Source organism: Talpa europaea (assembly GCF_964194135.1).
Source record: "Talpa europaea genome assembly, chromosome: 16".
NCBI lineage: Eukaryota > Metazoa > Chordata > Mammalia > Eulipotyphla > Talpidae > Talpa > Talpa europaea.
Genome location: NC_140084.1, coordinates 1,108,949 through 1,132,240, shown reverse-complemented (window position 1 = coordinate 1,132,240; position 23,292 = coordinate 1,108,949). Strand labels below are relative to the sequence as shown.

General features: G+C 68.3%; 2 protein-coding genes across 2 annotated transcripts; both read left to right on the top strand.

The window, feature by feature from the left end:
- Window positions 1-4,667: 4,667 nt before the first annotated feature.
- Window positions 4,668-6,152, top strand: FOXC2 (forkhead box C2; the record flags this gene model as incomplete). The annotated part of the gene is made up of 1 exon (XM_084257749.1): window positions 4,668-6,152. One exon carries the CDS (start codon window positions 4,668-4,670, stop codon window positions 6,150-6,152), a length of 1,485 nt encoding a protein of 494 aa, XP_084113875.1.
- Window positions 6,153-14,167: 8,015 nt separating this feature from the next.
- Window positions 14,168-15,157, top strand: FOXL1 (forkhead box L1; the record flags this gene model as incomplete). The annotated part of the gene is made up of 1 exon (XM_084256776.1): window positions 14,168-15,157. One exon carries the CDS (start codon window positions 14,168-14,170, stop codon window positions 15,155-15,157), a length of 990 nt encoding a protein of 329 aa, XP_084112902.1.
- Window positions 15,158-23,292: the final 8,135 nt, after the last annotated feature.

Below are 23,292 nucleotides of genomic sequence, written 5' to 3'. Positions count from 1 at the left end.
CTGCTCCCTGCCGACTCCATCCCTGTCACTCAGCGCCTCCTCCCTGTGCAGTGTCTCCCCTCCCAGAAGTGCCCTTCCCCACCCACACCCAGTTTTTGCAGATCAAAATTTTCATGCCAGATTTTCATGCCAAATTTTCATCTGGCAGCTGCGGGGCTGGGCGCTCCTCTGGCAGCGGGGCACGGGAGAGGGCAGACAGGCCCCTGCGCTGCGGCTGGAGTGAAGCCTGGTCCCAGCTGCTGGTGGGGGTGGCCTGGAGGTGCCGGTTCCATGTCTGCTGCACAGACTGGCTGGACCACAGGGGCCCGGGGCCCTTCTCCTTGAACTCATTCTGTGTGCACAGAGCAGGACGGCCAGGCCTCTCTGCTGCCCACATCCTGGTACTGGCGAGGCCGGCACAGACGGGGAGATACTGGACCAGGCGGAGATGCATCGGGGAGGGGCCGGCCAGGGAGGGGCCAAAGACATGGGTGGTTGGGAGGCCTCAGAGGAGGCCTGGGGTGAGCAGGCACCGAGGCCGAGGGGCCAGGCAGAGGGCATGCATGTGGAGAGTGCCGCTGGCTGGCATGGGAGCCCCATGTGGGCACACCAAGCTGGGGCTCCCAGGGGCCCTCCTGGCTTTTATCACCTTGAGGAGCAGGAGCATCCAGCCCCCGGGCCTCCCTTGTGACGCAGGCACACACGGCCCGCACCCGATGGGCTGCACACCCCACCCGGCCTGCAGCCCAGGGCCCCCAGCAGGCTCGAGTCCGCGCGCACACTTCTGAAACTGCGTCTCTCCCCGCCGACTGCCTCGCTCATACGCACGTTCCTCGTTTAACCTTCGGTGTCTCCGCTCCTTTCTAAAGAGGCAGCAGAGACCGTGACCACCTCTTTAGGGCGCCAGCAGCCCTGGCCCCGTGTGCAGTCATGGCCACACCGGGTGTGCGGTGGTGGGTGGGCGTCACCCCCTCTGACTGACCCATGCACCCTGTGAGCCAGGCAGGGACGCGGCAGCTGGATGCAGCTGTCGTTTCGGGCTGTGGGGTTGCCGTGGTGCACTCTCCAGGGGGACGTGCGTGTCCGGGACGGCGCCCCGCGGGGATAGGGTCTCTGCAGGCCAGCACACGCCCAGCGCCGGTCCGCGCCGTCCCCTGCATGTTCCGCCGCCACCACTTGGCCCAGCGACAGCTGTCCCCGCCGGGACCTGTGCCTCTCCATGTTGGGTTTCGGCCCCTTGGCCTTGGAGCCTGTGGCCTTGCTGGGATGGGGAGGTGGTGAGCTCCCGCGCCAGCCGCCGCGCTCTGGTTAACAGCCTCGGTTCCGGGACACGCTCCGTGGCTGTGCAGGGTCACATTTCAGAAACGTCTAGAACAAAGGGGGAGGGGACTTGCATGAGGTCACCCAGGGAAGGGTGGCAGCTTGGCCTCAGGTCCCTTCTGCAATGCTCAGAGTAACCAAGGTGTCCTCCCTTTTTCTAATTGTAATTTTGAATTATTTTTCCTTTTTTTTTTTAATTTGGGAAACTGTCAGGCTTCCAGAAGAACTGCAGGCGCAGCGCCCTCGCCGGGGCCTGGGGTGTACTCACAGCCCACCCCCCCCGCCCCCCCTTTGGTCAGACTTTCAAGAGTCGCAGAGATAGTGAGTCACAGCTCGGAATATTTTGACGGCTCCTCCCGACAACAAGGACGTGTTCGCACCGACCACGTCCGGCGTCACACTGCAGGACTGCCACCTGGCACAGGATGGTGCCGTCACCGGGCCCCAAGGCGAGGAGGCCACGTCCCGGGCCCTCGGATGCCCTTCTGGTCACTTAACCCCCTCCTCCTCCAAGGCCCCTGCGTGTCATCCGCCCTGGCGCCGGCAGGCCCTTGGGGGCGCCGTCCGACCACTTTATTTTCCCCACTGACCCGGCGTCAGAGGCGCCCGGAGTGGCCGGCGTCCTCTAGGTCAGAGCCGGCTCCGTCTCGCCAGGCCGTCCTGTGGAGCTGCGGTTTGCGCGCAGATGGGACGACCCGGTGTCCACCCTGCCCATCTGACCTGCTCCCTGCGTGGCGGGGCCCCTGTCTCTCCCCTGGCCGAGCGTCGCCCGCGGTCGACGGGCCCCTCTTCCCTTCCCGCCCTCCAGCCGCGGCCTCGGTGGCTTCCGGCTCCCGGCCTGTCGCTCTGGAGCTGCTGGGGCCCTGTCCTCCAGGCAGGCGCCGGACTGGGCTTGCCGGGTACCGGGCCCTTCGTGCTCAGTTTTCCGAGGTAGGTCCAGGCGCCTTCCGTGGGGCGGCAGCAGCCCCGCTCCACCCCCTCTGCCCCGGCCGGCCCTGGTTGTCGGGGTCTTGTTGGCTGCGCCTGTCATGGAGGCAGCCTGTGTGGCGGCACCTCTCTCTCCCGCGGAGCTGATGAGCCGCCGGCCTGCCTCTCCGGCCTGCGCCCACCGCCCTCCAGCTCCCTGCATGTCGCTGAACCGGGCATCTGTGTCGTGCCCACTCGTGGCAGGGCACTTGGGGCCCAGAGACCGACCCGTCGGTTGTGTGACCTTCCAGCCTGCTGATACTGCCTCCCGCGGGTCGTCACCTTCACCCCTGGGCCAGGCTGGGCCGGCAGCTGTCCTGGCCGCTTCTGGAAAGGAGACTCTCTGGGGGCCGGTTGCCGAGCCTGCAGCAGGCACCCGCTGTGCTGGGACCGTGTCCTGCGGTGCCGCGGGCTCCGGGAGGCCTGGAGCGCCCCGTGCGGCCCCTCCCTACAGCCCGGGCGCCGGAGCCAGAGGGAGCATTTGGAGGCAGCAGGCAGGTGGGCCAGAGCCAGGGGGGACATGGCTCCTGGCCCGGCCCTCGCTCCCTCCTGCTGCGGAGGCAGAATGGCCCAGGGGTGCCTCGGACAGCCCCCCTCTTCCACAGCCGGGCCGCCGCAGCCGGTTCACGGAGCTCTGGGGAGGGCCCCGAGCCCCCCCCCCCCCGCCCTCGGGCAGGAAGGCGCTGGCGGGACCCCTGGGGGAGCCGCTTGCTCCGCGGCCCCGGGGCGGGATCCTTCTGGGTTTTCCTCCACGGACTTCTGCCGCCGGGGCCGGGTTTTACTTGCCCGGCATCTCCGCGAGTCTCCCAGAGGGCACGTCCTGCGCCCCAGCCGCGGCGTCGGGTCACCCCTGCTTTCCAGCGGACCCGGGCGCCGCGCGCAGCTCCGCGGGACGTCGCCTTTCGGGCCCCCCCGGGCCTCCGCCAGGGTCGCGCCGCGCCGCGGGGGCCGCCAGGGGGCGCCAGCGGCGCGGGTCGGGCGCCGGCCGCGTCCCCCGTCCGCGCTCGCCTTCCCGGGGCGCGCGGGCCCTCGGGGCCCCACTCCGCGCCCGGCGGTGGAAGGCGGGCCGCGGCCGTGCGGTCCATCCCCGGGCGCGTCTCCGCCGAACCGGGCCCAGGACCCGGCCCCGGGGCGGGGGGGGACAGAGTCCCGCTCACCTTCTCCCGCTCCGCCGAGGCTGCTGCGCCCGCCGGCTCCCTCCGGGGGTGCGCCCGGGTCTGCGCGCGGCCGCCGGCTCGGGGCGCGGGGCAGGGTCCCCCGGGCGGCCGAGCGCGAGGGCTGGTGCCGGGCGTTACTTCGAGCGGGAGGAAAACCAGAGCGCGCCCCGAGAGCCCGGGGACGTGGGGACGCGGGGGGCGCGCACGCCGGGAGCACGCGCTGCTTTCGCGCGCGTCGGGGGCGACGCCGGCACCCCGGATCCGCGCCCCGCGCCCCGCGCCTGCTGGGGGGAGCCGGGGCAAAGGAGGCCGACGTGGGGGCGTCGTGTCCGCGCCCCGGCCCCGCGCGCCCGGCCCCGCAGGCCCCGCGGCAGCACCGCGTCCTGGGGGCGGCGCGGCCGTGGGCGCAGCCGCGGAGGGACGTGGGGCCCGGGGGAGGCGCGGGGGCGCGCCCCGGAGCCGAGCACGACTTCTGGGGGTGTCCGCAAAAGTTTGCCTCGCAGACCCGTGCTCCGTGGAGCCCCGGGGCCCGACTCGCTGCACCCCAAGCCCGGCGACCTGATGCACCCCAAGCCCGGCGACCCGAAAGCCCGGGAGGCCCGAAGCCCCGCAGAGACCCCCGGGGGCTGTGGCGGGAGCGCGAGGCCGGGCGCCCGGGGCACGGGAACTCGGGCAGCTGCGGGAACCCCGGCCCCGCCCGCCAGGATGGCCGCGTGTGCCCCACCTTGCGGGCGCGCGAGTCGGGGGGGTTCGCCTCGGGGACGGCGGGGCGCGGACCCCTCGCGCTCCCGGCCACCCCGCAAGGCCGCGCGCGGCGCGCCCGGAGAAGCGGACCCCAGAGGCCCGCGCGCCGCCGTCGCGGGGGGCCTGCGGGGACGCGGCCCACGGCGCGCGTGCCCGGAGCCCCCCTGCGGGACGCGCCCTCGCGGGGCCGCGCGGGGTCCTAGCGCCGGGCCGGGCGCCGCGATTGGCCGGCGGGCGGGGCGGGGCCGCGGCTAAAAGCCGGCCTCGGCGCGCGGCCCTCGGAGCTGCTCCCGGCGCCGAGCGGGACGCGCCTCCTCCCCGGGCTCGCTGGGCGGCCGCCGCGCGCCCCGGCTCGCTGGCCCGCGGGGCCGCCGACTCGCCGGCCCGGGAGAGCGCCCCGCCGCGCGCGGGCCGGGCTCCGCGGGTCCCCACATCCCACGGCGCCCCGGGATGCTGGCCCGCCCGGCCCGCTGAGCGCCGGCGCCGCCGCGCCCGGACAGCATGCAGGCGCGCTACTCCGTGCCCGACCCCGGCGCGCTGGGCGTCGTGCCCTACCTGGGCGAGCAGGGCTACTACCGCGCGCCGGGCGCCTACGGCGGCGCGCCCGGGCCCGTGGGCGTGTACGCGGGCGCCGCCGAGCACTACGGCGCGGGCCGCCCCTACGCGCCCTACCCCGCGCCCCCGCCCGCCGCGCCCAAGGACCTGGTGAAGCCGCCCTACAGCTACATCGCGCTCATCACCATGGCGATCCAGCACGCGCCCGAGAAGCGGGTGACGCTCAGCGGCATCTACCAGTTCATCATGGAGCGCTTCCCCTTCTACCGCGAGAACCGCCAGGGCTGGCAGAACAGCATCCGGCACAACCTCTCGCTCAACGAGTGCTTCGTCAAGGTGCCGCGCGACGACAAGAAGCCGGGCAAGGGCAGCTACTGGACGCTGGACCCGGACTCCTACAACATGTTCGAGAACGGCAGCTTCCTGCGCCGGCGCCGGCGCTTCAAGAAGAAGGACGTGCCCAGGGGCAAGGAGGAGCGCGCGCCCCTCCGGGAGCCGCCCCCCGCCGCGGCCAAGGGCGCCCCGGCCGGGCCCCGCCTCGCGGACGCCCCCCGGGAGGCCGAGAAGAAGGTGGTGGTCAAGAGCGAGGCGCCGTCGCCCGCGCTGCCCGCGGTCGCCAAGGTGGAGGCGCTGAGCCCCGAGAGCGCGCGGCGCGCCAGCCCGCCCAGCGCCGCGTCCACGCCCGCGGGCTCCCCCGACGGCGCGCGGCCCGAGCCGCCCGCGGGCGCGCCCGGCTTCAGCGTGGAGACCCTCATGGCGCTGCGCGCGTCCCCGGCCGGCGGCGAGCTGGGCCCCGCGGCGGGGCGCGCGGGGCTGGCGGTGCCGCCGCTGGCGCTGCCCTACGCCGCCGCGCCGCCCGCCGCCTACGGCCCGCCGTGCGCGCAGGGCCTGGAGCCCGGGGCCGCGGGCGGCTACCAGTGCAGCGTGCGCGCCCTGAGCCTCTACACCGGCGCCGAGCGGCCCGCGCGCGTGTGCGTCCCGCCCGCGCTGGACGAGGCCCTCTCGGACCACCCGGGCGGCCCCGCCTCGCCCCTGGGCGCCCTCGGCCTCGCCGCGGGCCAGGAGGGCGCGCTCGCCGCCGCCGCCGCGGGCCACCACCACCAGCCCCTCGGCGGCCACCACCCGCCCGCGCCCGCGCCCGCGCCCGCCCCGCCGCCCGCGCCGGCGCCGCCGCCCGGGGCCCCCGCGGCCTCCTGGTACCTCGGCCACGGCGGGGACCTGAGCCACCTCCCCGGCCACACGTTCGCGGCCCCGCAGCAGACTTTCCCCGGTGTCCGCGACGTGTTCGGCTCCCACCGGCTGGGCGCGGACGGCGCGGGCCTCGGGGAGCCCCAGGCGAGCGGCGGCGCGAGCTGTCAGCTGCCCTACCGGGGCGCGCCCGCGCTCTACCGCCCCGCCGCCCCCTACTCCTACGACTGCACCAAGTACTGACCCCGCGGGCCGCGCCGGGGCCGGAGGACCGAGAGCCCGCCGGGCCCGGGGGCCGCAGGTCGCCCCGACAAGCCGCCCCGGGCCGGGCGACCCAAGCGCACGGCCGCGGGTTCCACAGCCCCTCCCGCGACGCCGCTTCCCCACCGCTGGGAGGTTCGGGGTTCAGTAATGGACCGAACCCCGCCGCGCGCCCGCGGAGACTCTGCGGCCCGCCCCGGGGCCCGGGGGCCTGAGCGCTCCCCGCGCCTGTGCCAACCACCGGGGTGCCGAGCCGGCCGCGCCCTCGCTGTTCAGAGCCGTTAATATAATATTTAAAGTTGAGGTCACTGGATCGATCGCTTCTCTTCTCGCCCGAGCTCTGGCTGCCCAGTCGAGCGCGGACACCTCTGTGCGCCCGGGACAGACGTGCGCCCGGCGGGGCCTTCCAAGCCAAGAGAGTAATTTATTTTTTGTTGCCGAAGGAGGGTGAAGAAGTCAAGTGTCTGATGCTTCTTATTTACCAAGCGGGATGGTTTTGTATAGACCCCGCCCAGGGCATTCCCAGCAGGAGAAAAAAAACCCAGCCGTGCGCACCCCCCCTCGCCGCCGAGTCCTCCCCGGCCCTCCTGGTTGTGCCTTCCGTAGAATAAACCCCTGCTGTTTTCCTGCCCCGGGTCCACCAGCGTCTTTGCTTTCTTGCGTTTTTTGAAAAAACGAGGCGTGTTTACAGGCCCACCTGTTTTGATTATTTTTGCTGCCAGGGGGGTGAGCGCGCAGAGGCCCACAGGCCCGTGGCTGCCCGCCCGCGAGGCGCCCTTGCCCTGGGAGTGACAGAAAAGGCCTGCAGTTCATTCGCGCGCCCACCCCGCCGCTGCGCCCCCGGCCCTGCCTGGAGGCCCCTGCAGCCTCACGGGCGGCGGCGCGCATTTTGCTCAATGCGGAAAACACGGCAGTTGTCAAAGTGAACAGCGCGTCCACCTCCATGTCCAGCAGCCCCGGTCCTGGCCTCGGGGTGAAGGGGAGAGAGCAAACCGGGCGGCTCTGCCGTCCCTCCCTTTCCTACCACGCGGGCTTCTTTGCCCGCTGGATGGTTTTCCAGAACCACACTGGACCGGGGCCGGCGAAGGTCCAGCAGGGATGGGCGGTTTGGTCCCGTCTCACGCCCGTCCCTGGCGGGGACCGGTCAGCGGTGGACTTCAGGGCTCTTCACATCTTGATTTGGTTTCCAATTTTTTCTCCTACTGCAGTGAAAATAGGTTAAGGCCCGACTGGCCGTCAAAAATACCTTGCGGCGTGTTCAGAACGCAAGACCCCCCCCCCTCCAAGACCTAGGCGGGGGTGTATTTGGTAGGGGGGGTTATTTTTCTTAATTTAGATGGTTCTTTCAAATGTTTCACGGTGACGCTGGCCGGTGACACTGGCCGACCCGCCTGCGATGTAGGGGGAGGCGTTGGCTTTACTGCCCGTTCCCTCCCGCCCGCTGAAACCGCAACTCCCCTGCTGGTCTCTGCGGCCAATTTGGGGGCCGGAGCTCCCAGTTGGGAGTGAGATTCCCACGGTGGCAGGTGAAGATCCCTGCGAACCTCCCGTTTCAGGCGCTGATCACGTCCCCAAAGGCGATTTTGCCGGCTGGTGGTGTGGCCTCCCGCCATGTGCTGTTTCTGGCCGCGCCTTTCCTTGGCAGCGCCGAAGCAGCAAAGGGTGAGGCTTGGGCATAAGCGCGTCTCCCATAGGTGCGGCACGGCGGTGCCCGGGGTTGAGACAGAGACGCGCGCGTCCCTCCTTTCCCAAGCCGGCGGGCCGGGGCTTGGTGTTCGGGGCTTGGTGTTCAGCAGGCCCCGGGCGCCACCAGGTGCAGCCAGACCAGCCGCGGGAGCCGGGCCTTCTCGGAGCTGCAGAACCAGGTGCCCGGCACTGGCCGGGGCCCCTCTGCTCCTGCTGCCCGCTGTTTCCACAGCCGAAGAGGGGTGGTCCCTGGCTTTCGCCTTCCCGGTTGCTGCCCCGTCCTCCCGAAGCTCGGCAGGGAGCCTCAGCGGGGTGAGACCCTCACTCCTGAGAAGGCCCCACCCCGTGGAGGCCATGCGGGGGAGCGCTGGCCTTGGGGCTGAGAGAGGGGCGTCAGGCCGGGTGCTTTGGGACTCTTCCACCACTGGCTTCCCTGCTGCAAGGGGTCCTGGCGCGCCGCGGTAGAAACCGATAAGCGCCGGACCTGCAGCAACCCCAGAGGCTCCCGGGGTCTGGTCCTGGGGGGGGGGTGGCTAGGCGACCCCCCGGCTGGTTCGGACAAGGCTTGGCCACCGTCCTGGGCTGCTCAGGCAAAGACTGGCCAGTGGGAGTCGAGGCTGCCCCTCGCTTCCCGGCTCAGAGGCCCTTCGGGGAGAGGGAAGGAGCCGGGATGGAGGGGCTGGAACACCCCGTCCGGGCTGCAGGGCCAGTCTGGCGCTCTCTGCCCGACTGCAGTGTGCCTGAGGCCCTGTGGGGGGGGGGGCGGCCTGCTCCTCCCGACCCAAGAAGATGCTCTCGGCAGTTCCCCAAACCACTGCAAATAAAGTGAAAGCAACCCCAACAGCAGGCAGAGACTTCCCGGGCCGGGCCAGCGGGCGGCGGGTGCCAGAGGACCTAGCTGGGGGGGCTGCATCCCGAAAGGGGTCCGGTTTTGACAGATCTCACCTCTGGAGAGACCCCTTGACCAGCAAGTGTCCCGCAGCTTCGGGGCCCGGGCGAGGCTGTGGTGGCGGTGGCCCTGCCTCTGGTCAGCCCCGGGGGCTCAGAGCAGGCCTCTCACCCTGCCTGGCTGCTCTGCCTGGTGGTCCGTCCCCAGAGGCTCAAAGCGGGCAAACCTGCTGCCCCCGCGTGCAGAGCGCTGTGCTCGGGCCGGAAGAGCCGAGTCCTGCGTGGACAGCAGGCTTTTCACCTGGGAAGTGGCTAGGCGGGGGCCAGGCCCCCCAGCAGCCCACGCCTGCCCTCGCTGCTCTCGTGCCGCCAACGCTGGGGTCCGGTCTTGGAGAAGCCCCGGGTCCTGGGAGCTTCGGACCTGGCTCACCAATCCATGGGGGTCCGTCTCCTCCCTGTCACCCAGAGACTGCCTGGGGGTCGCCTCCGGGCCCAGGAGAGGCTTGTAAGCTGTGCTCAGAACACAGCTGCGTTTCCAGGTCCCCTGAAAAGCATCCTGGTGGAGGATGCTCCCTCCTCTCACCTTCCCCCCACCCCAAATGCAAACCGAGGTCGTGGGTGGGTCAGGGCGCCCCAGGGACTTCAGTCATAACCGCAGCCCAAGGGCTGGGGGGAGGGCGGAGAGAAGGTGTCCCTCTCCAGCCGGGGCAGCGCCTGGCAGCGCCTCGGGCGGGTGCCTGCGTGGTCCTGGGTGTGCCCCTGGGTGACGGGGGTGCCTTGGGCGCAGGCCGCCTGCGTGGCCGGCCCCTAGGTGAGCTGGACGCAGGGTCAAGCTGCCCTTGGCGCCACATACTTGAAATGCTTTCCCAAACTTTGAGAGAATTCGCGCATTCTCCCGGCCTAACTCCCGAGGCCTGGGCTCGCCAAGGCATTTGAGATGTTTGCTTTCTGACATCGGCATGTGAGGAGGGGTGGAAAGTTTCTTGGGAGTTTGGGGAAGGCTGGGGACAGCCACTGCCTGAGAGGACCTGGCGCAGCCCTCGCCTGGCTGAGGCGGCGGGCGGGCGGGCGGGACGTCAGGCTGCGTGGAGTGGAGAGGGCCTCTGGCTCTGGCCTTCGGGGTGCTGGAGCGGGGACTTCCTGGTGCTTCAGCCCCGGGAACTGGAGAGGGCTGGCATCCCAGAGCCTCGAAGGGAGTGGGGCTGGGGAGCCCTGGGGGGCCTCCCCCCTCCCAGGGCCTGGGGTACAACTTGGTGCTGCCTCTGCCCACTCAGGCTGGGGGCCCTGTAGACCCCAGGCCCACTGGCCCTGGGTGCTGGCCAGTACCTTTCAGTCTGGGGCGCTCTGCCTTCCTGTGGTTTTTATCAGGGACTCCCCAGTGGGGAGCTGGCTCTCTAAGCTGAATCCTCAGGCTCTGACTCAGCTTTTACAGACAGGCCCACGGGGTTCCCTTGCCTCCAGGCCACCATAAACCCTGGTCCGTTTGTCAACTGAAGAGCAACAGGATCCTTGAATAGGGTCACCTTGGGGGTCAAGGAACCAGCGGTACCAAGACAACCCTGGTCCCTGGAAGGACTCGGTGGCTGTTAGGACCGGAGAGCTGGGTAACAGGAGAAGGGGTTCTCGGGTCTCCCCTACCAGCAGAGATCAGGGGACACTGGTGTGGGGGGAGGCCCGCACCGCATCTGCCCTGCGCGGCATTTCTGAGCACAGGGGATCTAGGAAGCACTCAGCAATTTGGAACATGCCCCCCCCCCCACTGCTCCCCAGGCTGCAGCGGGTGCCAGTGACCTCACCTTTCCGGTTCCTCCCCGACCCCCAGATTCCCTGCTGAAGGACCCCACCCAGGAGAGGAGGGGTGAGAGAAGGGGGTCTTCTGTGTTACAGCCGGGGGTGTGAGATCTGGGGTTGCCTGCACCCTCCCCTCTCCCGGTGCCGCCCAGACGTGCCAGAGCCGGCTGCTGCCTGGGCCAGCTGGGGAGGAGCCCGTCTTTCTGCGCTGCCTGCTGGGCTGCTCGGTGCCCAGCCTTGGCTTCGCCATCTGTAAACCGGGCGGGTCTGCCCCTGGCCATGACAGGGCGGTGAGGAGGGCAGGGCGCATCGGGGCTCGGAAGCTGGGGGTGGAGCGAGGCCCCTGCGCTCCCCGTAGCCTCCCGCGCCCTCCCGTCAGCGTGGCAGGGCGGGGGACAGATTTGCTTCTGACAGTGGCCGTCGGGCTCCCACGAGGGAGCGTTTGCCCTGGGAGGGCCCACGGGACGGGCCCACGCGCGGCAGCGCCGGCCTCTGTGGCCCGGGCTGTCCTCACTCGCGTCCCGGGCAGGTGGTTGTCACGAAGGCAGCCGCTGGGCCCCAGCGCAGGAGCCGGTGGCCGCACAGCCACAGCGTCTGCCCGCGGCCCTCACCGGAGCCGCCCAGCCCCCGAGGGCGGCTCCCTGTCAACCCCCGCCCTGCTCTCCCCTCCCGGGACGCAAGGGGCTGCGCCCCAGCGGGGAGGCGGGGGAGCAGCGCGTCTCGGCCTTTCTTCCCGGGGCCCCGGGTAGGAGGTTCGTGCCCGGCGGTGCTGCCCGCACAGCTCCCCGCGGGGCTCAGGGACGGGCGCTTGTCCTCACCCGCGGCGAGTCTGGAGCCGGCTGCCGCTGGGCGTCTCCCCCCGCCCCTCCCCGGCGCACCCCGCGGGGTCTGGGGCGCTCCCGCGGCCGCGGCCGGGAGGGAGGCGCGCGGGCTCCGCAGAAGGCGCTGGAGACTTGAGCCCGCGGGGCCCTCTCAGAGCCCCCGCCCGCCCCTCCCCGGCCCCGGCCCCGGCCCCGGCCCCGGCCCCGGCCCCGGCCCCGGCCCCGGCCCCGGCCCCGGCCCCGGCGCGTCCTCGGCGGACGGAGCCTCCGCACGAGGGCGCATGGGGCGCGGAAGCGCGGGGAGCTCCCTGCGCTCCCCGGAAATCTGCCCGGCGCGGGGCCCCCCTTGCGCGCGCCTCCCGGGCCCGAGTCCTGCGCTCCTCGCCGGGCACCGGGGCCGGGCCGGCGCGCCGCAGCGGGGCAGGGCACCGTGCCCGAGTTCCGCCGCGGGCACCCCCGGCCCTCGCGGGGACGCGCGCCCAGACCGCGGCCGAGCCGCGCCGGGGCCTCTCCCCGCGGCGCCGGGCCCCGCCCAGGGCCTCGCGCCCCCGCCCACTCCGGCCCGGGCCCACTTCGGGCGCTGCCTGTTGCTGTCGGGGCGCGGGCCGGGCTGAGCCCCAGCGCTTATAAGCCGCGCGCGCCCCGCCGCCCGCCAGAGCCGGGTGCTCGCCGGGCTGCGCGCCGGGGCGCTGCGGGCGGCTTGGGGCGGGGGCGCGCTCGCGCGGGTGGGTGCCGGCGCCGCCGTCTCTCGCTCCGGGGCTGTTGGAACCGGCCCAGGCTGGGGGCACAGCTGGACCCCAACTTGAGCCTGTGGGTCCGCAGAGCTTGGATGACCCCGGGTCTGCAGGACACACGGGCCAAGGGCGTGGCGCTGGGGATCTTCTCCATCCTAGGGTCAAAAAGGGCTCCAGTGAGAGCCGGGGATCCGGGAGAGGACAGCCCCGGCCTGCTCCAGCCCCAGGGCACCCCGAGCCCCAGGCTGGGGCCAGGCGGCGCTGGACCATTTGCCTAAGCGAGGCTCGCGGCGTCCCCGCGCCCCTGCGCTCACACCTCACCGGGGCCCAAACCGGTTTTCCGGGGCCCAAACCGGTTTTCCGACCCAGAGGGAGACTCCTCAGGTATTTCTAACTCACCAGACCCCTGCAGTGCACGGGCGCCTCGGGCACTCCCCCAGCACAGCAATGACTTCCCCATTTTGGAGCGGGGTTCTCCCGGCTTTTCCCTTTGGGGCGGGTGCCCAGCCCTTGCCAGCAGTCCTTGGGAGCTGCTGTCCTGTGACCCTGTCGCGGCCAGCCCACCCCCCTGACCCCCCAGGGTGGGCAGCGCCTCTCCCTCCACCCTGGGGCTGTCCTAGCCTTTCTGCACCCACCTGCTGTCCTCGCCCTCCCTCTTCCCACTGGCGTCCCTGCAGCACTCACTCAATGAAGCACTGATGCAGTTATCCCCAGCGTTTTTTATCCTTTTGAGAAATGCTCAGCAGAGGTTGTAAACAGGACCGAGTCACGCTATCGCCCCCCTTCCCCAGCGCTGCGGGCCGGGGAGAGACACCTCCTCTGAACTGGCATCGTGTGGTCCAAACCTTGACGTGGCTCCATGCAGCATGAGCCTCCGGTGGGGGGCTGCTTACAGCCCAGCGGGTGGGGGAACAAGCAGGCTTCCCAAATGCTTAATGTAATCACGGGCCAGCTGCGTGCACTTGTAAAGTTGTTATAACCCCTCCTGGTTATAAACAGGAAAGCGCAGAATATAAAGCAAGAGACCCGCATCCACAAATACCAGCTCTCGGGGCAGCTGCCAAGCTCCCCTTTTATGGCGTTCCTGCTCGCAGCCTCAGCCCCGCGCGGGGACCCTGCTTCTCCCCTTGAGCTCTCCCGAAGGGTTGATTTCGGAAGTTCCCTCCACTCAGCTGTGGACCGGGACCCCACGCTCTCTCGGCTCCCCTGAGCCTGTGTGTGCGCTCGGAGTTCCCGTCCAGCCGAGCCCCCAGGGGGAGGCTTGCCCTGAGGGATACTGCGCCCTTAGAGAGCACCAGCTCCTGCAGGCCCCGGGAGGACCGTCCCAGAGGCTGCGTCCTCCCCTTACCAGGCGCTCAACCCCCTTGGCTAGCCCCCCCTCCCCCCCAAAACTCGCAAAGACCTCCAGGCGTTTTACCCATGCCATCGTCACTTCTCATTTCAAGCCTCGGCCAAGGAAAGACATTTTGCGGGGCGGCCCCAGAATTACGGGGATCCCCCAGGTCAGAGGCACCCCCGCGCCACCGCTCCTTCCTGGCCCAGCAGGCCGGCGCAGAGCCACCCCGCCGACATCCTGCCGGCTGACTGGGTGTGCTCACAGCGTCAAGGGGTGGACGTGATATTTCAAACATCAGATCAGTGCGTTTATATATTGGGTGCCCGGAAATTTTTCCAAATAAACACAGCTTGATTCAACTTGGGTGGGCGGACTTATCAACAGACTAATTCTATAAACAAATGAAGAACTAGCCCCGAAACGGATTGGCTGGTGTCGAGAAGACACGTGGAGGGAAAAGCTTGGAGTTTTTCGGCAATGAAATTTTAATTAATGTGGGTGGGCTGAGAACACAACGACTGTTTATCATAGACAATTTATTTTCCAGCACTAAGTCAACATATAATAGCAAACTTACAACAATTATTTAACATTTTTAAAGCCACGAGGAAGGGACAGAGCGCGGAGCTGCAGGGGAGAGCAGCAGGGCAGGCGGAGGCTCCCCAGGCGGCCCCTGCGGCGCGGGGCGCAGTCCCCAAGGCGCCCGTGGCCAGGTCGCGCGAACCCCGAGCGCCCCTCGCCATGAGCCACCTCTTCAGCCCCCGGCTGCCGGCGCTGGCCGCCCCGCCCATGCTCTACCTGTACGGGCCCGAGCGCCCCGGGCTGCCCCTGGCCTTCGCGCCCGCAGCGCTGGCCGCGGCCGGCCGGGCGGAGCCGCCCCAGAAGCCGCCCTACAGCTACATCGCGCTCATCGCCATGGCGATCCAGGACGCGCCGGAGCAGAGGGTGACGCTCAACGGCATCTACCAGTTCATCATGGAGCGCTTCCCCTTCTACCACGACAACCGCCAGGGCTGGCAGAACAGCATCCGGCACAACCTCTCGCTCAACGACTGCTTCGTCAAGGTGCCGCGCGAGAAGGGGCGGCCCGGCAAGGGCAGCTACTGGACGCTGGACCCGCGCTGCCTGGATATGTTCGAGAACGGCAACTACCGGCGCCGCAAGAGGAAGCCCAGGCCGGGCCCCGGGCCCCCCGAGGCCAAGCGGGTGCGCGCGGAGCTGCAGGAGCCGGAGGCGGGGAGCCGGGGCGGGCCCCCCGGCCCCCCCACCCACACCTGCCAGGAGGGAGCCCCCGCGCACCCCTCGCCGCTCCAGGCAGGCTCCTCTCCCCCGGCGCCCCTCCCCTGGCCGCGGCCCGGGGCCCTGGAGGAAGCCTCCCCGAGCGCAGCGGCCGCAGCCTCGGGCCAGCCGGCGCGCACAGTGAATGGCCCCGGGCCCCCGCCGCGCCCCGTCTCTCGCCGCTCCCCGAAGAGTTCCGACAAGGCCAAGAGCTTCAGCATAGACAGCATCCTGGCGGGGGCGCAGGGCCGCAAGACAGCTGCGGGGGGCGACCTCCTGGGGGCCAGCTGCCGGGGCACCTCGCTTCTGGCCGGCACCTCCAGCCTCCTTCCACCCTTCCACGCCTCGCTGATGCTCGACCCGCACGTGCCGGGCGGCTTCTACCAGCTGGGGCTCCCTCTCCTGTCCTACTTCCCGCTGCAGCTCCCCGAGGCCGTGCTGCGCTTCCAGTAAGCCCGGGGCCCCGCCGCCTCCTGCAGGGTCCCCGCTTCTTCAGAGGGACCTGGGCTCCCGGGCGGGGGCCGCGCAGTTTTTCCAAAGACACTGTTTTCCTCTGCGCCCCGGCATCCTGGAAAGTGTCGCCAGCTTCTGCGAGGAGGGCGAGGGCGGAGGCCCCAGTGAACTTCCCCACCCGGAGGGAGCTTGGGGAGTTAAAGACCCTGCCTGCGGCTGGTTCCAGGCACCCCAGACCTCCTGCCGCCAGGCCAGCAGCCGAGTTCCTTGACCCTGGGTCAGCCCAGCTGCCTGATCTTCCGCTACCCACCGCGGGACCTGCGTGCCCACCCAGGCGGCCCGGCCGGCCTGGAACACACGCAGCCGGCCGGGAGCTGCCGGAGCTGTCCTGGGCCCCAGGCCTTGGCCCTGAGCCGTGGGGTGAGGGGCGTCCACGCTGTTTGCCCCGAAGTCCAGCCGTGGCCACACGAGGGGGACCCTCTTGCAGGTTCTCTGGGACACGTAGGGGCTGGTGCGGACTCACCGCCAACGTCCGGGTGAAACCTGAAAACCACGCTTGTGCTTTAGAGGGAAGAGAAGTCTCTCGTTCTCTGTACGGCCTCCGCAGAGGGCTGTGTCTGGCTGGCGTGGGGCCCCCGTTTTCCGGCCGCGGGCGTCTGTGCAGCGACGTGTGCTCACAAGGCCATGGCAGCCCCCTGGCAGCGCCGAGTGCTCCCTGGCACACTCGCGCCCGGTGGCCGCTATCGCCTCCGGCTGTTGTTTTAAGGAATCAGTTTTCAGGGGACACGGAAGCGTGCGTGCTGGGGGGTGTCTCAGGCGAGCGAGAGGGCCGAGTGCCTTGTTGTCCCAGAGCCAGGTGTGACTGTTGCTCCGATTTCCGGAACTGCGCAGTGGAGGGTTCCTGGTAGCCGAGGAGGCTGGGCGAAGCGAGCGGACCGCGGGAGACAGAGACTGCTGCAGAGCCAGGGTCTGTGGGCGCGTGCTGGACCCCCCTCCCCGGGCCCCAAGAACACCGGGCCCTGTGGCGGGGCTTCCTGACAAACCCGGCTCCCAAAGCCCTGCCGGGAAGCCCCAGGAGGGCGCTGGGTCGCCACACGCATCTGTGAGGACACTCCAGGTCTCCACGGCCCAGCGCGCTTGGAACTTCGGGGTCGCGCCTCTAACATCTTAGGGTATCTCTGTCTGGGTTGTCTTGGGGGTGCTGCAATCTGATAACCTCAAGGTCACTCTGACTTTGTCTGTGGGAAGACTGCGTACTCGGCCATGGCTTCCCGAGCAGGGCTTCCGGGTGACTTTTGAAACAGTTTCAGGACATGCAGACGGATGAGCACACACTTGGACGCCGGAGACCTGGGGCTGCTGTGCCGGGAAGGCCGGTTGGGCGCTCACACTCATTTACTAGTGGCAGAGCTGACTTCCTGGCCCCTCCTCAGAGCCGGGAGCTGCGGCCCTGCCGCCATGTTCCTCACGGAGGGACGCAGTGACGTAGGTCTGCGCCCTGGCCGGAGCGCGTGGGCCCAGCGCCTCCTGGCTTCAGGGACCTGATGGGACCCCACCGAGACGCAGGCTGAGGGCGATGGCTGTCACCGGCTGTGCAGCCACCAGTTGCTCAGCCTCTGTGAATAAAGTTGGTTTGGCACCACCTCGGGACTGGCTCGATGCATGGCTGGGGTGGCAGCGGGCGCCACGGGGAGCAGAAACTGGGCGTGCACATCAGCCCCTGACATCTCGGGGCTTTGGCTTGTGAGGGAGGGTCAGCACAGAGGGCAGTGCAGGGGCAGAGGCCCTCCAGACAGTCCTGGGTGCTGCCTGACGGCCAGAAGGGGAAAGGAAAATTCTGCCAAATAGGATGTTTTCACTTTCCTCTGAGACAGCCTGAGGAGCGAATCTGTGCTCTCATCTGTCTCCTAGGAATGCTCTTTGGGCTGCTGTCAGCTCACACACACACACATGCACACACACATGCGCACATGTAGACACACACACACACACACACACTCACGTGAACTGGCGTCTGGTCCGCGGGGCACGTGGAGGTGCAGGGCTGCTGGTCTGTGTGTGCAGCGTGCATGTGTGAGCGTGGACACGCATCTGCACGTGGGTATGTGTGTGTCTGTACACACGGCTTCACGGACAGTCATGTTTCTTTGCATATTGAGGAGACAGACTCAACTGCAGTGCTGAACCCTGTCAGACCACCCCGGTGTTCACACTTTGCCACGCTTGTGTCTCTGGGTGCTCTGAGCCAGGCACAGTTTTGGGTTTTATGTTGCATTACTGCAGGGACCCCCCTGGGCTGTGCAGGGACCCCCCTGGGCTGTGGAAGGAGCAGCTCCCGCCACCCCCTCCCCAACCCCACGAGGTCAGAGCGCTCTGCAGAGGCTCCCGTGGGCGCTGATGGCCTCCCAGGTCTCAAATGTCCGCCGGGTCTGAGGAGGATGTGTTTCCGTTCGTCACGTGTCGCTGACCATCAGGAAGCCACGTGTAGTCCCTGTGGCCTCACATGGTGTGGTCAGTGTATCCACGTGTGGGCTGAAGAACCGGCCGCACATGGTGTTATTGTTACAGCTGAAAGGGAGCCTCGTGCCGGACGTGGTGACGTCAGCCTGGGAGCCACGGCCTCTCTCACGGCGGGTCATCTTGCTTCCACAGAGGAGAGGTTGTTCGAGAGTCACAGGTACACATGGCCGTGCACAGAGCTCATTTGCAGAAAGAAAGAACACGCGTTTGTTGGAAATGTAAAATTCTATTCATCTAAGTTCCAAGCAGTTTTACAAATATGCCAGATACCAGGCGTCTGTCCCTACGGGCTGTCCTACCCGAGTCCCCAACCGGGGTCTGCAGGGCCAGACACGCACCATCAGTGTGTAGAGTGACCTGGAGTGGGGCAATAGGGAGTGGTGGGGTGTGGGCTGAACTGGCGGGGGTGGGGGGGGCTTTCCAATGGCTTCCAAATGCCAGTCACACTAGCAAACCAAACATGTGGCGCGTAGGCCAGAGCGGGCTTCAGGCCCAGGCGTATGCCGTGGCAGCCAGTGAAACCAAGGGCATGATTCAGTGAGCCCCCTGCTTGGTGGCTGGGGGTGAGGACCTGTTTTGGGGTGCAGCTCGGGTGTCTTTATCTTGGCAGTAAGGAGGGAGGGCAGTGGGGGGAGCAATGGGGCAAAGATTTAGTCCCAACCCCCTTTTCTCACGCCAGAATCGGGGTCCTAGTGGGAAACAGAAGGCCATTAGCTGGACCTCCGGACAAGGCCTTGGTGGAGAGTCAGATGAAGGGCGCCCCAGAGTGAGTGTGGGCAAGTGTGGATGCAGCCACAGTCCGGAGCTGGACATCCAGCTACAGGGAACCCAAGCCGTGGGGTCCCTCGGGGGCCCTGCAGGGAGCCAGGGGCTGAGAACACACAGGGGCAGGAGGGCGCTAGCTCCCTGGCCACGCCTTTCAAGCCCTGGACAACACCGGTGCATCTGGCCTCCAGGGGCCCGGGCTCTCGAGACTGAGCTGAGGCCCCACGAAGGCGGGGTCTGGTTCCGCTGACTTGCCCAGGCCCTGCCACCACACCCTTGAGACTGGACAGGGCTCAGTGATCGCAGGAGCTGTGGCCCACTGCACGGGGCGTGTCCCTCAGTGAGGGCACCCCTGGGTAGCGTCCAATGGGCAGATACTGAACGGCCCTCCGGGATGGGCACCCGGGCTGGTGAGAGAGCCCTCCGGCCCTGTCCAGGGGTGGGACCTGCCTGGTGTGTTGGCCCTGGGCAACGCCCTCCTGGGAGGGTGGAGGGAGCTCTGACCCCTGGAGTGCAGGGGGTGGCACCCTGGCAGCACCCGCTCAAGGTCATCAGGTCCTTTGCAGCACGGCATGACGTGAGCATGACGAAAGTGCCACGGACCCTGGGTCCCGCCTGTGGCCTCTGACAGGCCAGACCCTCACTAGCCACTGCCCCCCAGGGCCAGGCCTGGGCTGTGATGGGCAACCTCGTGCTGGGGGCTGCGCCCTCTGCGCCAGCCTGATGCTGCAGCCGTCGGGCACGTGCCCTGTCCCCCACGCTGTGACTCATGGCCTGTCAGTAACTTGATGTCCCGGTGGACGTGGGGAGGGACCATCAGCCTGGGTGTGAGTGCAGGTCCCAGGCAGAGGCTGGCACCCCTGCCCTTGCTGTGTGGCCTCTGCCAAGAGCCCAGCTCCCTGGCCTCAGTGTCCCGGCCCACGGCGGTGGCAAGAAGAGAGCTCAAAGGGCTGGAACCGCGCCTGGCCGTCCTCTCTGAGGGACGGAGGTTGGAGGCCTGTCCCGGCCCTTGTCAGAGACAGTCGAGTGAGGAGGAAGGAGACAGACAGGGCATCGGCGGCTCCCGCTGCGCAGGCCTGCCCTGGGCCCAAACTCCGCCGGCTGGGGAGCGCGTTTGTGACTTGCTAGTTCTGGAACAAAATGGGAGCCGTCGGGGCTGTCCCTGGCCATGCTGGAGGCGACAGAGGAGCCCCGGGCGCTGGGGTCCACTTTCACCTCAGGGTGCCCTCTCCTTAGATGCTCCAGCCCTTGAACGTGAAACCAACAACCAAAGCAGGGCCCGCAAGGGGCGGGGTGGGGGGGCGGGGGGAGGGGAGGCAGGGACTCCCCAGACGGGCCCATCCCCTTGGAGGCAAAGCCCCTTGGGCCTTCCCTTGCTTTGTCTCCAGGCCCAGGCACTCGGGGGGCTCCTCCTTGGCACCACCCAGCCCCCCTGAAGGCTGCAGGCCTTCCTTTCTTCCCGCCCCAGGCCCGCAGGCCGCGGAGCTCCCCCTCTCCAGGGGAGAGACCGGCCGGAAAGCAGCTTTTCCTCAAGCTCGCCTTTCACAGTCTGCCATATAAAGCGTCAGGAACGTTTCTCTTAAATGCTGCAGCTAAATATAGCAGGGGCTGGTCAGCTAGAACATTTTTAGAAAGCACATTACAAATCAGGAATGTTTTGGAGAAATAAATAAACTTTCCCACATTTTTGGACTTTGAGTGAGCACCGGGGGTGGGCGATGAATAATTCATGTTTGGGCTCCAGGGGCCAGCGTGGGCGCACCCCGTTCCCTGCACTCCCCAGACTCCCGGTTTCCTCCAAGACCCTCCTCCAGTAAGAGGCGCCCGCCAGGTGCTGCTGGCTCAGGTGGGCGCGCCTTGGCCGGACAGTGTTGAAGACCCGCTCTGGCCCGGCCCGTACGTAGCGCGCTCTCTTCAGCGTGGCGCTGTGGCGCCCTTCGCAGACCACAGCGGGGTGTGAGCACAGCCTCCTGTGCGCTGGGACACCCCACATTCGCGTCACCTGCTTGCGGGGTGGTCTAGGTCGGAACCCACGGGATCTCCGAGGTGCCTGTGCAGAGGCCACTTCTCCTTGGCTTCGCTGGGCCGGGTCCAGGTGGAGCGTGGCCTGGGGGCGCTGGACACGGGCTCTGAGTGAGGGCCGTGAGGAGGTGGGGCTCAAGAGCAATGCATCTCTTCCTCAGCCAGTGGTTCACTTTTGCTCTCTGCTCGTTGTTTCGGGTGTTCCTTGAGACCCCACGGAGATGGGAGCCCACTCAGGAGGGGGCTCATCTGGGATGACCTGGAACCCTTGTACCCCCAGGCCCGAGCCCTGGTCCCTAAGTCGGATTGGCCGTGGTGGGGCCTGACCCGTGTGTTTGTACAAGCCCCGGGCGAGGCTGGTCTGCAGGCAGGACAGAGCCCGCGGGCCGCGGTACACGCGCAGCGGCTCCTGAGGCCACCGAGCGGAGGAAGCAGTTGCTCCTCACGCCCTCTCGTCTCCGCGCCCCAGCAGTTTCCCTGGGTCAGACAGACTCTCCGCCGGGGCCTCTGTGTCCGCTCTGCCGGGTGGGGGTGCCCTCCGCTCAGACACCCACCCGGGGGCTTTCTATGATTTCGTGTGAGAAACGCGGGACACTTGAAAAAGTCTTAAAGAGAGAACGCACGCGTGGTCTCGTCACCCGCAGCCGCCTGCTCCGAGAGCGGGACCGGTGTCCCCAAAGGTCATTTCCGGTACGTTTTATGAGTGCGTTTTTGTAATATGTTTTGATTTTTGTGGGTTTTTGCTTCGTCGGTGCTACCCCAACCACTGTCACCACCATCGCCATCGTCACTATCACCATCCTCACCGCCGCCATCGTCTTCACCAGCAGTGTCACCTCCACTAGCATCACCACCACCACCCCAGAGCCCTGCGCAGCGCCTTCTGGAGCACAGGGCACAGGCACGCCTGTGAGACACCGTCCTTTTGCTTTAACTGCTCACGGTCTGCCACGGAAGGAGAGTGGAGAAGAGGCCTGTGTCTGTCACGGTCCTCCACCCCGCTCTCGGCTGTCCAGCTGCCCACCAGTCATTGATCACACTCACCTGTCTGTCCAGCATCGTCCACTCTCTACCTATTTGCCTACCTGGAGCCGCCGGGCGCGGCTGCCGGCCGCCTGTGCCCCGCGGGGTCGGCTGCGTTAGGCTGTGGGTCTCTGCCGGCCTCACCCTGGGGTCCTCAGGGGTCTCCAAAGACGACTTACCCTGGGCCCCTCCCGGATGGCCTTCTGGAAACCTCCCCGCGATTGTAGTGTGCAGCTGGGTTTGGGGGCCGGCGGTTTCAGTGCCAGTAAGGGAAGGCTGAGGTCAAGAGCCTGGATTGTTTAGAAAAGCCGCTTGGCATGAAGAGACGGAAGCGTCTGTTTGGGGCCGCATGGCTGCGGACGGGCCTCCAGGCCGTCTTCCCTCTCCTCCCACCGCTGGGGGCCGGGGCCGGCGCGCACCCTCCTATTTCGCCCTTTCATGGGCCTGGGGGCTGCGCCCGTCTTCCCTGGCTGCGTGAGAGGTCGGGTTGGCCGAGGCCCTGTCCACTGCGCGCGGTGAGGAAGGCCGGGCTCAAACCGCAGCCTGTCTGTGTGCGCCCCGCGCCGCGCCCGCCCCCCCAGCACCCTCCGGAGGCCTGCCTGCAAGCCCCCCACCCCGGGGCTGGCCGCCCCTGGCAGGGGTCTCCGCTGGGGCAGGCTGTCCCCACTGGGCGGTGCTGGCGCACAGCGCGCTGAGGCCGGGTGCTGTTGAGCACCGCGCGGCGCAGGCTCGGTCTCCACGGGCGAGCGGCCACAGCACCCAGGGGGGGACCTTATCACCTCCGCCTTGAGACCCAAGGGAAGGAGCCGCATTTCTGTCCCTTTCCCCACTCTGGGCGTCCAAGCACAGAGCCCCGGGGGGCCGCTCTGTCAGGGCGCCCGGCAGCCTAGCCTGTGAGCCGGAGAGTGGCTGCACTTTTAGCGGCCACGTTACAAAAGGAAGCCCAGGTCAGTTTTAGTCACACTGTTATCTGCCCCACTAGCCGGCAGAGTCATTTCAACAGGTAGCAGGGTATATGGGGCGCTGGGCGGCTTCGCACTTTCCATAGCCCTCAAAGACTTTGAACCCCGCTGTGTGTTTGGCTTAGGCACCCGACACTCGATGCACGCGCCTCCACATGCGGGGGCGCGGATCCGGTGGGCCTGGGCGCCGCTGTCTTGCTCACCCCCGGGCAGCCCTGCAGTCTCTCCCCGCTTCTCCCAGCTGCGGCCAGTCACCCCTGGCCCCTCGGGCCCCCCACTAGGCGTGGACTCTGTGAGAGCTGAGGTTATACCAGTTTTTATTGCTCTGCTTTTTCCCTATAGAAAAAGCACCCAGCAGCATCCCCAGAGGCAGCGGGGGTCCCCTTTTCCTTGATGCCTGAGTCTCCCCCTGGACTCAGCACAGCCAGCCCCAGCGCTGGGAGTGTGCGGTCTTCGCGGAGGGACGCATCCTCTCCTGAAGGCGCCTCACCCCCTGGGGTGTCTCCCCGTGGGCTTGCTCCCCGGCCCTCCCCGCACTCAGCCCAGGGGCAGCCTGTGGGGCTTGAACAACTGGTGGCGTGGTTAGAATTAACCTGGACCCGGGGACCAGCCTGGCGCTTTCCCCTGGCACGAACCCCTTCGGGTCACACACTTTCCAGCTGTGTGGGGGCGGCGGGGCCGGAGCCGTCCCTGGCTAGCGGGCTCGTCTGTCCCTCACCGCGGCCGTAAGCCACAGTCTCCAACTGAGCTTTTAAAATAAATGTTTTGACTTCTCTCTGTCCAATCCCGTCCCTTCCCAGACGGGCCAGCACTCGGGCCATCGCCCGGTTTCACTGGCGGGAA